The sequence below is a fragment of the Fringilla coelebs genome, assembly GCF_963513975.1.
Source record: "Fringilla coelebs genome assembly, chromosome: 2".
NCBI classification, from domain to species: domain Eukaryota; kingdom Metazoa; phylum Chordata; class Aves; order Passeriformes; family Fringillidae; genus Fringilla; species Fringilla coelebs.
Genome location: NC_140029.1, coordinates 51,112,522 through 51,129,437, shown reverse-complemented (window position 1 = coordinate 51,129,437; position 16,916 = coordinate 51,112,522). Strand labels below are relative to the sequence as shown.

The 16,916-nt window shown below is 35.4% G+C and overlaps 1 protein-coding gene across 2 annotated transcripts in view; it reads left to right on the top strand.

The window, feature by feature from the left end:
- The window catches only part of PIBF1 (progesterone immunomodulatory binding factor 1), a 105,440-nt gene that overhangs the window by 56,550 nt on the left and 31,974 nt on the right, over positions 1-16,916 (top strand). For both annotated transcript variants that reach the window (XM_084201292.1, XM_084201291.1), the window contains exons 11-13: positions 6,371-6,536; positions 9,821-9,971; positions 13,989-14,079. In XM_084201292.1, the coding sequence (XP_084057418.1) occupies positions 6,371-6,536; positions 9,821-9,971; positions 13,989-14,079 (408 nt within the window). The remainder of the gene's footprint in view (positions 1-6,370; positions 6,537-9,820; positions 9,972-13,988; positions 14,080-16,916) is intronic.

Below are 16,916 nucleotides of genomic sequence, written 5' to 3'. Positions count from 1 at the left end.
TGCGTCTTGACTAATTTGTACAGGCAAAGAGAAAAGCGACTACCATTAGATTCCTAAAAATTCCTGAGGTGACTGTTCTCCTATTTATGTATCTAAAAAACGAGTTTTGAGAAGGAAACAGTGAAATTATATCACATCCTTTATTATATGCTCACTTGTTTCTTCAGGCCCTTTCTTTTTGTTAAGAATGCTGTCACATCCTTCATGAATGTCTGTATACTGGTAAAGTTCAGTTAGGTTATTTGAACATCTTTTGCATTTATTTCATTTAAACAAATAGCAAAAGAGTCAATAAATATGCTGCTTACTTAAACCACGTAATAACAGTCTAGGTAAATGAGCAAACTAAGTATGCAGAGGTAGTACTGTGCTATTGCAGAGTCGCAATTGCACTCTGCTTCATTTTTTGTAAGAAAGGCATGACAGGTGCTGCTCTTCTGTTTTTTACAGGTGCCCAAAATAAAAAATGCACTTTTAGTAAGTGAAAGGCTATATTTGATGCTCATCAGAGCTCCAGGATTGAGAGAAAACTCCCTAGTGAAGTTTTATTAGGAAATTCTCATGACTGAGGTACAACTCCCAAGCACAGGCTTGGCAGAAGTGGTCTCTACCCAGCAGTCTTGAAGCTGTGTCTTGGTGCAGGAGAGAATCTTACATTTCACAGAGTGAGAGTCAAATAAAAGAAAGCACAGTTGCATAGTCCTGAGACAGAGAAACAAAGATGGATTTCTGTCCCTGTCAGTCAGCATGATTCAGCAGATACATTTCAGGCTTTCATCTTGTTCATTCTTGTAGTCTAGTGTGCACTGGGCATTAGTCCAGTTAGGGCAGAAAGGGTCCTACATTCTGAAGAACTCCTATTTATTGCGTAAGTGATTTTGGGTTTAGGTGTCCCAAAGCTACAAGGAGTGGAAACCAACCGTGTATCTTGCTGAGTGGGGATGTTTGGAACTAGCACTTCCTATAAACTGCATAAGAGTATGGGGAAGTTTTTTTTTTTGACAGAATGAGGATCAGAGGCTGATGCAAAATAAATGCTTAGGATGCTGCAAAACACAAAAATCTGCTTTGAAGCAAGCAGCTTTAAACAAAGCTTCTAAGCTTTCTCTCTCAGATTTTACTGAACCACATGCAAAAGTACTCTATGTTTAATTACTTGATACGAAGCAAATGTAACATCTGGTAAGAACTTGAATGTTAAATCAAGTTTACCCTTTAGCGTCTAAGCTATATGTTTCTGGATTTATCTATTTTTTTAAATTATAGCCTGAACCAGGAATATTGTGCTGAAAAAAAATGTTGTCTGGGAAAAACAAATTTTAAGTCAAAATTATTTCAACAAACAAATTTTTCATTGCTTAAACAGTTTGTAAATTACATGTTTCATCTTGTGTTTAATCATTATACTCAGAGCTTTTTTTTGTTATTGGAAGTATTTAAATTTGTTTTTACAAAGTGCATTGTTATTTTAGATCAACTTAGAAATAGTTTAATGTATTTGATAGACATGAATGAAGTAGTAAATACTACAAAAAACTGAAAATGCCTATAAAGTTCATATAAAAACTTCATAAAATATGTATTTTTAAATGAATGACAGATTTCTTACCCATTTTCCAGTAAATATTGAAACAGACTTTCATTTTGTGAAATCAGCCAGATACATGACTAATCAGACTTAATCTGAGTGCTGCAAAAGCTGAACAATGAAAGCATTTGAAAACTAAAGATCTGAGTTCTTACATTTTTAATTATTTAGTGAGTAGCATGTGAACACAAATCATGGGTAATTTTTGAATGTTCAGAAATAAGGCAACCAGTTTTTAGTACCAAGGATCAAAAAGAGAGCTAGTGGAAACAAGATCCTTTGAGTACCCATGTTTGAACTGGGGTCTGGCAGTTTGCTGCAGGGACAGGATTTGTGCAGTCTGTGCCAGACTAAATTTAATTGAGGTCTTTCTAGACCACTGTTACTCCTTCTGTGACTCCAATTGGCACAAAGGAGAGTAAGGAAAATTCATCTGTGTACTTTTATACTTAGGTTGGGGCTCTTTGGAAGTGAGGAGGACTTAACAGGTAGACTCAGTTGCAGAAGGTGAGAAAGTTAAACTAGGATTTGAACCACCTCAAATTGCAAGAGGAATGGATGGGTAGGATTTGAGGAAGGATGCCAAACTACAAGGGTGATAAAGGAGTAGAGAGAAGTCCAGAATGCGGGGAGTAGGGCTGTAAAATAGGAATGGAGGCTGAAGAGGCTATGAACGTAGATAAGGAGAAAAACAGATGTCCTGGGAATAAAGAATGAAAATAGAATTGGAATTCAAGAGACATCTGGGCTGGTGCTGGGACACAGAGGGAGAAGGTCAGGAACACTAGGGGACATGTAGGGGCTGGAAGTGGGAGCTTTGCAAGAGTACAGGTTAGGGAGGAAATGTCTCTAGGTTTCTTTGCAAATCTGGCACTTAACCAAAGCACAGACATTTGTACAAATATGAGAGTATATTCTAATTGCTTTAAAGATCTTAGATCTGGAACTGACCCAGCTGTGGACTCAGGGTGATTTCACAACTTACAGGGGGTTTTTTCCCATTTTTAAACTTGAAAATAGTTCTAAAATATATCCCACAAAGCTTTAGGTTGGTATAATCTGGTTTACAAAATTATAAAATTGTAAAATTAGATTTTAATTTTCTATCTTTTTGGTAGGACTTTCTTTGTAAGATGCATTTTTTTATTTACTTGTTTGGCATTCTTTCTTATCAACAAGTTTAATACTAGGATTTGTCATTTCTTAAAAGGGTAATTTTACAAATTTATTGTCTTCTAATGTACTTCATTGTTCAATTACCTTTTTAAGGAGCACCGCTGTACATCTCAGGTTCTTGTAGGTGGGCAGTTTATAGTTCCTTCATTCAAAAAAACTTGGTTGCCATATTTTCTTCAATATCCAGACTATATGATTTTACCATTAAATCTTTCTGTTTGCTCTCTGGTATGCATATTTTGACACATTATTATATCATTATATCGCTACTTGAAAAACAAGCTCCTGTGATTAAAAAATCTTTCAAACCTTACAAAAGAGAGTTCAAGTCCCTCTCTGAGTATTCCCTCTTCTCCATTACTCTAGTAATAATTTTTTTGATAGCCATTATATCGCTGCATTAGCGAACTTCAGGCATCATTGACTGATCAACGCAAAGGCGAAGAGACATAAAGGAATTGAGACCTCATTCTAGATGATTCTTTAATGTGAGATTTTTTTAATTGGCTCAATCTGTTATTTCTCTTTGATTCCCAGCCCTCATTCTTCGGTGAGCTAAAAACTCTACTCTTTCATTATATCAAGTTTGCTAAAATTTCTTGACAGAGAAAAATCCTGCAGACCCGCATTCCACTGTTTGTTTTTTTCCATAATAGTAGTATTAAAGCGTAGGGTGGTTTTGGTTGGGTTTTTTTTTTCCCCTCAGAGACCATCTAGGCAGATAAAGGAATGTATTTCAGCACATTGTGTTACATGACTCTGTACACACATGCACACACACTTGAGCTGAAATAGTAGCCAAGAAAACAGAGATATTATCTGGCTGAGTAAAAGCAAATATGACAAAGAAACTCTAAATGGTGCTATGGTGAAGGAGTTACTAGTGAGATGAACAGTGTAGTAAGGTTAAAGGAAAACTGACCCATCATAACTTTGCCAGTGCAAAACAGATCATACTCATGTAAGCTATTTCAGATTTCCAAAACAAAGGATAAAATTTCTTTTGAAGTTACTGCTCATAATTGGGTAGAGGAGCATGCTCTGAAAGCATGCATTTGATTGAGTAGAATCATCAGAGAGCTACAGACTTCTCCACAAGTATAGAAAGTAGGTACAGAGAAGTATGGATTGCCTCTGTTCATGCACATTTCCAGCTCAGTACAGTACAGGTCATTGAAGCTCAGAGTGGTTGAAGGTCTGAGACTGAGTACAGGAAGACATTGCTGTTTGTTTTGTGTTGAGGTGGAAGGTGTGAATTTGTTGTTGGAAGTCAATAAATATAACTAATAATTAAATTAAATGTGTGTGTTTCATTGCATTGTTGGCTGAGCGACATGTATCTTCATAAAGGCTTAACTATTTTGGACCACAGCATTCTTCCCAGGGTTATAAACAATGTGTATACTGGGACAGATTTAGTGTCATGTCTGCAGCCACTCATGTGCAAAGTGTGGAGAATTCTGGAGTGCTGAAATTTTTTTGTGTGGTAGAATGAAAACAGGAACATACCGTCAGGAAACAGTGATGAAAGTGTCAGCACTTGAAAAGCATCCCTAAGCAAAAATGACTGAAGTAGTCGATAGGTAACTGGCATTTAGCAGCTTGAGTGCCATAACTCTGAGAACAAATGTCATGCTATTAAAAAAAAAATTGTTTTTAAAAGAAAAACTTTAGATGAGCTCAGTATGCAGAACCTCCAAGCTCTGCTCATGCAGTGAGGAAACAATCTTATTCATGCATTGGACTATTTATACGTAGATGGCTGTCTACAGAGTGATTATCAGGGACATCATAATGACAACTGTTTGTTCTGTTCAAATTAATTCCAGTGAAAATTGCTCCCTCTTTGTGCCTTAGAAACATTCCTCCGTCGGAAATCCTCAGGGAAAATATTTGAAGTAATCCCGTTGTTTTTGTTAAACGCTCTCCATGCCACCTAAAGATTAGGTGCTAAATAGGGTGGAATTGTGTTGCAACCATTATTTGACAGATGACAGCTAACACAACAGCCATGCTGGGTTAGAGTAAAGGTTTATCTGGCAATCCTGCAATTTGTTGGGAAATGGCTTCAGTGTGAGAAGTACCATTTTGCATTTAATGATTCTCAAAGGACTTCTCTGCTGCAAGTTGCTCAGTATTCTCTCAAATAAGTGTTAATTTTTAGCATCCACAGCATCTTATGGTAAGGAATTCCACAGCTTTTATGCATGAAAAGCAATTTATATTTGCTCTCATTCTGCATCATTTGATGACTTCTCATTCATCTATTGGAAAATACAGTTGATTCCTATCTCCATTCTCATGATGTGACAAGCCCCTTATTCCTTCCTTTTCCTTATACCATCTCTTTTCCAAGCTGTAGAGTCCTAGCTTGCTTAGGTGATTTATTCCACACAGTGCAATTGTGTGAGCATGTGATGTTGCTGCATGTCAGAGGTAACCCTTCCTACCCTTCTCTGATGCTCTGGCACTTCTGTTCCTTGTGAGGTGAGGTGCTAGAATAGTTGTCAATATTCAGGAATGCAGGCAACAGCATGGAATTGCAAAGTGATGCAGTGAGTTCTGTATTATTTATTTCTTCCACAGCAATTTCCAAAATGTTTGTTTTTACCATTGTTTAAAACAGAACCAAAGTTTTAATGGTTTTATCAAGTATAGTAAATCCCATGATCTCGCTTATGAATGAAAACAGTCAGCTAGGTGTTCATCATTTTATATATATAGTAAGGAGCATTTTTAAAGCCTGTGATTTACTTTGCATATTTCTATTTTGAATTTCATATGTTATTTAATGCAAAGATTCATTAGATTTTCTCCTGTTCTTCACATCACCTAAATTTTCATCTATCTAATATTATAGTATTCTATCAGCAAACTTCTGAGAAATCTCATTTTTGAGATTGCCTGTTAAGTATAATGAATGAATAAAATAGATTAAGTCCACTTCTAAGTGGAATATTATTTGTCCTTATAAATAGCTTATAGTGATTTTCTAAAAATTATACTTCATTTCTGCTTTTTGAGAAGGATCTGTGATTCTGAGTGACTGTGGTAATAATTACACCATTGTGTTCTGACTTTTCTTTATATCTTTGAGTAAGGAAAAAGTAATGTAGCTGATACCCATATATCTCAAAGGGTGCACCATTGATATCACTGATGTCTAATGCCACTTCTCTCTACCACATGTAACACATGGTAGTGAAGAGGGAGGACAAAATTTCATTAGTGTCTCTCCAATGAAAAGACTTCAGTGCATACATTTGTGTACCAAGAAAGGGACTCACATTGATCTAACTCCTTAAGAATAAGGAAAATAAGGTATGCTGTTAAGTCATTGTCATTTGATTCTGCATTAATAACATATTTAGAAAAGCCATTGACAGAGTTTTCTACCTACTGTGTTGTATTGTCATTATAATATTGATTTTTCCTAATGCTGTTTCAAGTACAGGTTACAGTAGTTACATAGTAATACTTATTAAGGTCTTCAAAGTACTGCATTAATTTTTGAAATTTATATTTGTGATGAACAGAGCTAGGATATATTCCAACCTTGCTTATTTTTGAATCGTCAAAACTTTTTTTTTTTCATTTTTCTTTTAGGTATAGACAAATGCAGCTTGGCACAGAAAGCAAAGTTGCTGAACTTCTTCACCAAAGTAAGTTAAAGTCCTTTGAAACTGAACATGTTCAACTCATGCAACAAGAAACAGCTAAGAATCTTTCACAGTGTCAAATGGAATGTGAGAAATACCAGAGAAAGCTGGAGGTATGTTATATAAAGGGACACTTTAGAAGGCATTACTTAGTTGTTTTCAATTTGAATGTAAAGTGGAAAACCTTGGAGAAAAAGTAACAACATGGCATGGCTGAATTAGTATCTCCACCAAATTGTGGTCAAATGACACAGAAGCAGAGTCAAATGATAAAGATTACTGTGTTTGATCAGTTTAATGGAACACAAGATCACAGGGAGAGGAAAAAGCAAAACAATCTCTCTTGGAAAGATGTCAAAGACAGAACCTCATTCATGTGGGGTTTATATATCTGCTTGTCTCACAGAGCTGCTTGGGTCAGTCTGTGTGAGAATTGTAGGGAGAGAAGACAGTTTCACCAAAAAAAATACAGTGAATTCAGTATCATTATTTGCAGCTAGGATCTGTAATAGTATTGTTACATAATAAAATACTTTTTATTGATATACAATTTCTGGAATAAATTTTTCACAGCAAAAAAAGTCAAGGTGAGCATGGTGTATACAGCATTGAAAAGACCTAACCTTCCTAGTCCTGGCATGATGGGTTACCTTGGTGGGATGCTAGACACCCACCCAGTCACTCATTCCTCCTCCTGAAGAGATTGAGGGCAGGGTAAATAAGCTTACAAGGAGCATGGGTTGATATAAAGATGGGGACATCACTTGCCAGTTACCATCATGGGCAAAACAAATTTGACCCGGGGAAAAATAATTTCACTTATTACCCCTTGACATAGGTTGGATGGTGAGAAACAAAGACAAAAAGTAAAACATCTTTGCCCACCCTGTTCTCTTTTATTTTAACTTCCCTCCCTCGTTTCTGATTCTTGTACCTCTCCTTCCAGTGCAGTGCAGGGAGGGATGGGAAATAGGGGTTCAAGTCAGTCCATAACAGCTCCTCTCAGGATGTGTTTCCTCCTCACACTTTTTTATATTGCTCTTGTGGATGGATCCTCTATGTCCTGCAGCTTCCTTCAGGACAAACTCTCCCTCCTATTTGGGCTCTCCACAGGTTGCAGTACCTTCCAGGGATGTCCACCTGCTCCAGCAGGGAGTATTCTATGGGCTGCAGTGTGGACATCTGCTTTGGTGTTGTCTTTCGTCTTCCTCAGGCAGGCAACCTGCTTCACCATGGGCTGCAAAGGGGATCTCTGCTCTGGCAGCTGGAGCACCTCCTCCCCTCCTCCTGTCACCTCAGTGTCAGCAACATGGCACTCTCTCACTCTTTTTCTCTCACTCCTCACTGCCATGCAGCATTTCTGTGCTTTATTAAATACAGTTTCCTTAAGGAGCAGCACCTTTGGCTGAGAGACACAGCTTGGTCCCCTGCAGCCAATGCACCTGTTTATGTGGGCTTTAACCACTTGGACCTCTTTATCTCTACAAGCTTAGAATTTATCATCTTTAAAACATACATATCATATCCCATTCACTTATTTTAATCTTGGAAATGTGAGTATTCTACAGTGAAAACTTACTTGAAAACAACATTTCTTCACCTGTCCAAAGTTAGTCCCAAAAACATATCACAGAGTTCTATTTATGAGATTAAATGAGTTTGGTCGTTTATGTTTCAAATGAATGTCAGGATACAAAACTGGACAGGACAGAAGAAAGTGAAAGAAGAAAGTATGGCAGCCTTTGTTTTTTGGAGGAAGGATGCCAGTCTTCAGATCCCCACATTTCTAGTGCTGAATCTGGCTAAGTTGTTTATGAAAAGGAACTATAGAGTGGAAAGAGAATTATAGAACTTCAGATAGACTGTAATTTCTTGTTTTGTCCATATTGGGACATTCAGATCCTGGCTGATGAGGTTAGCTGTGGTCACAAGAGCTGGGAGTGCCAGTTTTGCTAAACTTGGAGGTTGCTAAATAGATTTTTAATTGCACAGACATGTCTAAACTTGGAGAATGTAGTTCAATTTGAGTTATATTTTCATTTTCTTTGTGGAATTTTTTTGATCTGACAATAACTCAAATATTTGGCATTCAATTCTACTGACGCTTTTGGCACTTGTTTTTCTCTTTAGAGAGACACTTAAATTCTTTCATTAAGAAATATGCACTTAAGTGCTCTTTCATTAAGAAATATTCTTGCAGAATTTAAATATTTGATGTCTGAAGCTTTTATTTTTGTTCCTTTTGACTGAATTCTTGGTTTTTTTTAAATTTTCTTTCTTATATATAGCATTAACGTGCTAAGGTTTTTTCCCTACCATTACAGGATGTTAGTCTTTATTAATTGTGTTGGCACTGGTATCTTGTGGCTCACCTACAGCTTTCTGGACTAACTCTTGCTTTTATTTAGGGCATAGAGTAGTTTCTCTTGCTAACATAGGAAACAGATGGTTTAGATGTTACCCAGTTTTAATGTATACATTTATTTCTTCTGTGACACTAGACTGAACTTTTGATATTCAAGTGGCTTGTTTCTCTAAGCATTGTGAATTCTTTCATGGTTTCGACAGTGACTCTAGTAGTACTGCTCTGCACACTGTGCATATATTTTTCTATCTGCAAATCTGTATTCACTTGTTATTCTGAATGTTTGTGATTTTTACTGAGGAAGTTAGTATAAAATTTAACAGTAGTACCACTTGGTTATTACTTCACCTGTTTTGGTGGGATTTTTTCTGCAAAGTATGTAGAGTGCTACTTTACATACCAAGGACTTTCTTAGTCCAGTTCGGTGTGTATTTATTTGGTCAATGTTGTTTCCTATTATCAAGCACTTTATCAAACTTAAATTATTATGCAGGCCTTCATAGCTTTTAGTTTTGAATATGAGAGTTTTTTTGTTTAAGCTTAGTGGATTAAGTATTTATATACGTCTTGAACGTTGATAGCATATTACTAAGACTGGTATAGCTTTAATGCAAATTTTTGTATTTGTATTTTGCAAAGGAATCTTCATAAATTGATGATTGAAATCAGAATCCAATTAAAGCAACAAAAATTATTGCATTTATGCTATTTTGACTGCTGTGTGTGAATTTTTTTTAGTTGTTACCCAGCTTTTCCTAAATTTCCTTTAAAATTCTTGTAGCTTTTTCAAACAGCTTCTGAGAATTAATAAGGCCTCAGCAGATAGGCTTAAGATTTGAGAGTTTAATCTTTGCAAGATAATATTATTGAAAGAATAACTGCTTTTTAAAAGTACTTTAATTTTTGCTGTGCAAAACTTCCATCAAATATTTACTATCATACCGCTACACATTTTACATGTATTATATTTTGCATCTTTCAAAAATCACTGTAATGCTCAATCTCTGATCTTTCCATTATTCATTCTCACAGGTGCTTACAAAGGAGTTTTATAGTCTTCAGTCTTCTAGTGAAACCCGCATTATTGAGCTTCAAACACAGAATTCTGAGTTTCAAGCAAGACTTGATACTTATGAAAAACTTGAAAAAGAGCTTGATGAGATAATACTGCAGACAGCAGAAAGTAAGTTCTGTCACAATTTGTTTTATCTGTAGGTGTTTCTGGCATTATGATATCTTTTTTCTCATGACTTGGAAAGAATTACAATGCCTGTCATTCTTCTTCATTATGCTTGACAAGTAAAAGGCAGTAATTATTTTGATAGAAAATATTAATTACAGGTTTCTAAGTGTACCTGTAAATATGTATCAAACATCCATATGTTTAAGTTTGAGCTTATTGAAAATCATCTCAGTATTCAGTCATTTCTCTTTTCCTTATTCTAATTATCCATTATAATTAGATACACTCTTTAGGATTCTTCTATTATTTAGTACATTTTAAGTGTCAGGAAGCCCTCTTTGTTGACAGGCAAATACCAGTTTTATATTTCATTACAGTGATTAATGTGAATTTTTTAACTAATTGGAAGGAGGAAAAAACCTCTTCCTTCTGTTGAATTAATAATAATTAGACATTAAGTAGTTGCTTGTGGCAGCTCAGTCTGTTCCAAGTATTAAACCATGGATTAAATTCCTACCTGATTACTCTTGAAAATTTTTGTCTCTCATTTGCAAAAATTAAAATGTTCCCAAACACAGCAAAATTTGTGTACAATCTTTATTTGGTTCTCAGCCTAAATCAATCCACAAAGCAATTAATTTCTAATTTGAAACTCTAATCTTGAAATCTTTTAGCCAGTGTGTAGACAGAGTAGGATATTCTAAAATTTTAGACTAATTGAGCTGTCATCTTCTTTTCTTTTTCTTTCCTCCTTCAAAACATAATCACAATTTATAAAGTACAGAAGATTATTGCATAAGCTTTATATATAAACAGTAGTTTCTAGCAAAGTGTGCATTACCAAGATGCAGTGATGTTAGTAACCAGACTGCACACAATATTTTTATGCACTGCAGCCTGTACTTAGAATGGCCTGAGTGCCCAAAGGTTCCAGTCTGACCATAAGCATAAGCATATTTGCTGTATACATGCTTCTGTTTTAGTCAGTAATACATTTTTTGAAGTGTGTATATGTATATGTATATGTATATGTATATGTATATGTATATGTATATGTATATGTATATGTGTATATATATATATATATATATATATATATACTTGCCTAAGGAGTATTTATGTATTAACACAGAATTTTTGGACCTTGCCTTCATTTTATTCAAGGAGAAAGTAGAGTTCAGAACACTGTTTTTTGTTTACATTGGTTTACATTTTCTTACGCATCTTGAGATAGCAGTTAAGTTTTTTACCAGATCATTCGTAACGTCTTCTTAAATATCTAGTTTAATTACAATTTACATTCTGTGCTGCAGAATGCTAAAGAAAGGAAAGTTTCCAAATGAACTGTTATTTTAAAATATAGTGACTTTATTTTCTGATTTCCATGGAGAAAAAAAGGACTCATAGCTTAATATTATTTCAATATACTTTCTATTTAATACTGAACTTGCTATTTCAGTGTATTTGATATAGAGTTAAGATTAATACTAGTTCAGTGTAGTATATTAGGGAAAACAGAAGGAAAAAAAGTATTTTTTTTAATAAACACTTTGAAGAAGACAGATATACTTCCTCCTGTGTCTCAAATTATGCCCTGATAGTTATATGTCACAAATAGGTAAAGGTAGAAAAATAACTGAAAGGAAGTATAACTATTTTTCAAATCAAGTTTATAATGGAAATACTTCAGTCCATCTTTCTTGGAATATAATTTAGACTGAAGTATTGTGTGGAAGACAATTAAAGTCTTCTACAGACTTTAGTGATAATAAGGATTAATCTTCATTTCTGTGGTCACCTCTTTATATTTAAATAGCATATAATGCTTTTTTCTTCATCCTGAGTCATGAAACCTCTGCTATTTTACACTATTTGGGGATGTCAGTGAGGGTTGGGTTCTCTGGACTTTTTAATAAACTGTGTGTTTATTTACACATGTGAGATGGCTTTTGTCATATAATATGTAAATTTCATATATACATGCGGTTTTTTTCCCCCTTTGGAAAATATGCATGTGGAAGAGATCACTGAATTTTTACTGTTACTCCCTGATCATTATGCCTCACTTTATTAATATTGTAATGATATTCAGGAAGCTATCAAGAATTTATATAGCCACTTCTTACAGTGCCTAAGAGGTTTCCAGAAGAATAACAGTAGTAAATTTCCTTGGCATTTGTCTGTTTTTCCTTTTCAGGGTACAATCTTCATGCTAGGGTATTTTTGTTGTAGGCTAGTTGTTTGATTTTTCTTGTTTCCATTGCTTAGTATCTTTCTAAGAAGATTGAACCTATCTATATCCTCACAATGGCATGTCCTTGCTGAGTAGCATAAGAAACTGTAATTAAAAAGTGTCCCCTGGCTTATAAAATGTATATTTTACACCACAAAGTCAGGTGAAGAGCCTGGAATGTTGTAAGAGAGGCACACGCTGATACAGAGTATTATTTTGATACCTACAACATTTCCAATTTCTTTTGTGTTTGTCTTCCTGATATGGCATTTACTGGACACTAGAGACAGATCTGAATTTACAGGACAGAATCTTACTGATGTTTTTCTGAGACATTCGACGTTGAATATGTAACCAAAAAGAAGGGTATTAACAAAGGCATGTTAAATTATTCTTTATGTTTTTCTGAACCAGAGGTGTTTACAGCACTGAAGAATTCCCTGTCATATTTAAGACAGCTCTAAAGTGCTGGTGTCTTTGTGGTGCCACATTAGTAAACTTTTTCTGTCATACTTACTGAAATTTCTATGTTGTTTTAATGTAACTAGATATGTGACTTACCACAGGTGCTCTTCTAGAGGCTTTTCTCTTTCTAAATGTGTTTTAAGAATTCTTGTTTAAAATAGCATTACAAGGGTATTAGACAAGTGAGAAAAGAAGTTACAGCATTTTGCAAGTTGTTGAGAAATGGAGGTATTTCTGATTTTGAGGCACTTGAGCATTAAGAAAGATGAGTCAGATAGGAGTCACATAATTTCCTACATTTGTTTCTCCTGTTCCCAACTATTTGATTCATCAAAGCTTTTGTGTGGAGCCAGGGCTGGTGTTTACTTGTTCTCCCTCCTTCTCTTACACCCCTGCCACTCCCATTTTTCTCATTGTCCCCCTTTACCCCTCCTATCTGTCCCACTCTCTCTGCCTCTTTCTATTTCACACATACACTTACTCTTTTTCTTTTCTTTTTTTTTTCCTGGCCCACTTCGTCTTACAGGAGAGCGGAAACCTGAATTCCAGAACTTGAAATATGAACATAGACATTTTAATCTTGCTGCTATTGGGATTTCCTTTCAAAGCAATTATAATCTATTTAAAACCCTTAGAAATGTGTTTTCAGAAATCCATCACCCATGGAAGCAGAGATTATTTTTAATATTTCTATTTCGCATGTACTTAAGAATCTCTTTTTTGCCCTTCTCTGAAGAAATGGATGGCATTTGTTTTCATCAACTGTGGTGAAATTTCTGATCATCACAGCCTTTCAAAAACCATAGTGAGCAGCTTCACTGTGACATCAGCTCCCTTTGCAGTGTCAGATGTGTCCTTTCTGGTCCCATGGACGTGGTTATGTCCTCTCACCTTAAACACTTCCAAATTTTGTCTTCCTCTACCTTCTCATGTACGCACTGAAAATTAATTATTTAGGTTAAAAACTTAAGCAACCTAACTTTCTACGGCTGAAGTAAACTTATACGAGTAGTATGTAATTTGTGACCATGACAACAGTATGAATATTCAAGGTAACTGAACTATTTTCCTTTACTTTTGTATTGCATAAGTCTTACGTTAATCATAAAAATGAGAAGTGTTGTACGTAATTAAAGTGTGGCACTAAATTTAATGCTAATGGGGAAAAAAACTTCCACTCAAGCCCAGACGGTTGCACCAACGGAAAATTTAGCTTCTAGAAAAAAGTTTTTGCATGTTGAACTGTAAATAGAATTGCTTAGAAGTTTAAAATTTCTGGCACTGTTCTTCAACAGCACCTTTCTGCATTTTTTTTGCAGTGGAAGATGAAGTTGAAGCTGAAAGGGTTCTCTTCTCATATGGATATGGTGCTAATGTTCCTACAACAGCCAAAAGACGACTAAAGCAAAGGTAAAAAAAGACTACTTCATGAATTCACTTGTTTGAGATAAACTAAATGAAGATTACATGCATTATGTTTTGTATTAGAATCCAGCCAGTTTGATTAACATGAAGAGGTTTTTTAGTGACTTAATTATACAGGAATAGATTGAGGACTACAACCTGTTAATGTGGTTGATGCATATGAATAAGCATATTTTTCTAGGTCATTTTAAAATCTCTTCTCATTGACTTTTAGAAAGATTAATTATAATTGTATAAAATTAAGCAGCTGTAAAAACAGATTAGTTACATTGTTTACATTTATATAATGAGATATGCATTATTAATACCTTAAAAATCATTGTATTTAATAATAAGAAAAACATATCTGTCAGGATATTAAGAAGGACAATGGTTCAGAGCATCACTATTTTATACTCACTAATAAAAGATCTTATTGCTCTTGCATTTTTTTTTAGTTTGCTCTGGTTTGGCCAATTTGAAAATTTGATCAATAGACTAAAATGATGCATAGGTGAAAAACATACCACTTGATCATAGTCATTTTGAACTAATAAATTTATATTATGCATTGTCTTTAAGAAATAATAATGACATTTGAATGGCTCATTGTGAGTTTGTATGTAGTGGCTATGACTCACTTCTCCCACACAACTAACAACGGGGTAAAAGGAAATGACCTCAGGCTTGCCAGGGGAGGTTCAGCTTGGACAATTTCTTCACAGAAGTGGTTGTCAAGCATTGGAATAGGCTGCCCAGGAAGGTGGTGGAGTCACCATCCCTGGAAGGTGAGGAGTGCAAAAAATCTCCATAACCCTGTTGCACATCTGGTTTAGAAAACTGTTGAGAGCACTATAGCACTATTTCCTAAAGCTTCAGTTTATTCCTCTTTTGTCAATAGTTTGGGGACTTTTCTGCGTTTCCACTTCAATCCTTCTTTTTCCTCACCTTCAGTTTGGATTATTTATGTATATGAAAACTCTGTTGAATTTCCTTTGAATGCTGAATCTGATGATCAGGCCAGGATTTCAGATATGCTTGGAAGACACTTTCTGAGCTTAGAAGCGGCTCTATTGGAATGACTCATATACTCCACTTTTGTTCCAAAAGGCATTGACTAATAAACTGACTTAATCCTTTATAATAGTGCTGGAGACTTCATAGAGTTTCTTTATCTTTTAGAATTAAAAAGATTTTAAGAGCCATAAAAGACTGTGCATGGTTTACCTGCTGTTTTGATTCAAGGAAAACTGCCAGGCAGATAATGTGTGTGATAACTTGGGCTGCCAAAGTTTTTAAAAGCAAAGACTCTGACACCATCTTCTATTTAGCACTATTAAAGAAACACAGATAAATTTTCTGCTCTCTAGGATTGCTTAAGGAAAGACAATCTATTACAAATGTGAATAATCTTCTTTCTGGAGTCCACTACCTGCTCTTTAATCCCAGACATATGGGAGCCTAAATGAAGAGGTCCTTTAAGTTCACATCATGCACTTCAGCCTCTCAAAGTTTGTACAAAACTGACCTTTTCAAGCAGTGTGAGGTCTGTACCTCCTTAGCCACCTGCCAGAAACAACAACTTCATTACTTCAGATGTAGGCATTGTACACCCTTGGTACTAAATTGAGCATGCCTGGGAGCGCTCGGAAGCATCAAGACCAAATGTCCTATAGTAACCTGCTGCCATAAAACAATTCTCGGTGTAGGTTTGGCTACACGTGAGCAACGTATTGGCAGTGATTTGCTTCCCATGCTGACTTCTCAGCTATGACTAGGAACTGCTTGGGAAGTGTTAATGAGAGAATACAGAACACTACCAGGATGACTTTGGTGGTTTACTAACAAGGATTATCACATTCTTGAGTACTGCATAATTTTGTAGTATAGTTGGAATCAAATGTTTCCAGCATAGGATGGCTTTGCACATCAGTCCCTTTGTCTCTTTGCTTTCAATACAAACTAGTCAAAAACATACTGAAAAGTATGCTTGAAAGGTGTACTTGTGTTATCCTTAAATATTTGCAAATTCAAGCGAAGTTCACTGAGTAGTTGAAGCCGGGAAAATGACAATGGGCTGCATTCCTAAATTTGCCATGGGAAGGCATCCAAGTTTTCGCTTACACTCTAATAGCTACTAGTCAAAGAAGTGGTTCTTTTCTCTTTTGTACTAGATGAGATTAGTGCATGAAAGAGTATGTTTACAACACAGATAAAGATTATTAAGACTTATGCCAAATCCAGAACTCTATTCCATTTTACTGAGGAAGAGATGGATGTTATGACTGGTCAAATTTTCAGATAAACTTTGTACACTCATCTAGATTTATGCATGCTTAAGCCTGAGCTTCAAATCAGTCAGTCTGCTTTAGACCACTCTACCCTCCCATAGATTCTGTATCATAGTCAGGAACTGGTTGTGGGGTTACTCAAGAACCACCTGCATGCAGTCCTGCAACATGCTCCGGAGGTTGGACCAGATGACCACTGTGTTCCCTTCCAACCTTGCCCATTCTGTGATTCATAAGAGTTTGGAAGACTACGTTAGATGTCTGCTAGTAGCTCTGCAGCACATATTGAATCTTCCATTTGCTGCCCATGGACCTGTACTCTTGAATAGATAATAAACTCTTTGATTCTGGACATGAAGCTTGCAAGAGGTTGAGGATCTAATTTTTTAACTAGGTTGTTTAAGGAGCTCAATAATCCTTTATCTTCAAAGTTAATCTGTGACTCCACATAAGAGTTTATTTAAAACAAAATTGGCAATAACATTAAATTATTTAGCATATCAAATATCAGGCAAAACAATTTTGCCTCGTTTTTGAAAGTGATAAAATACT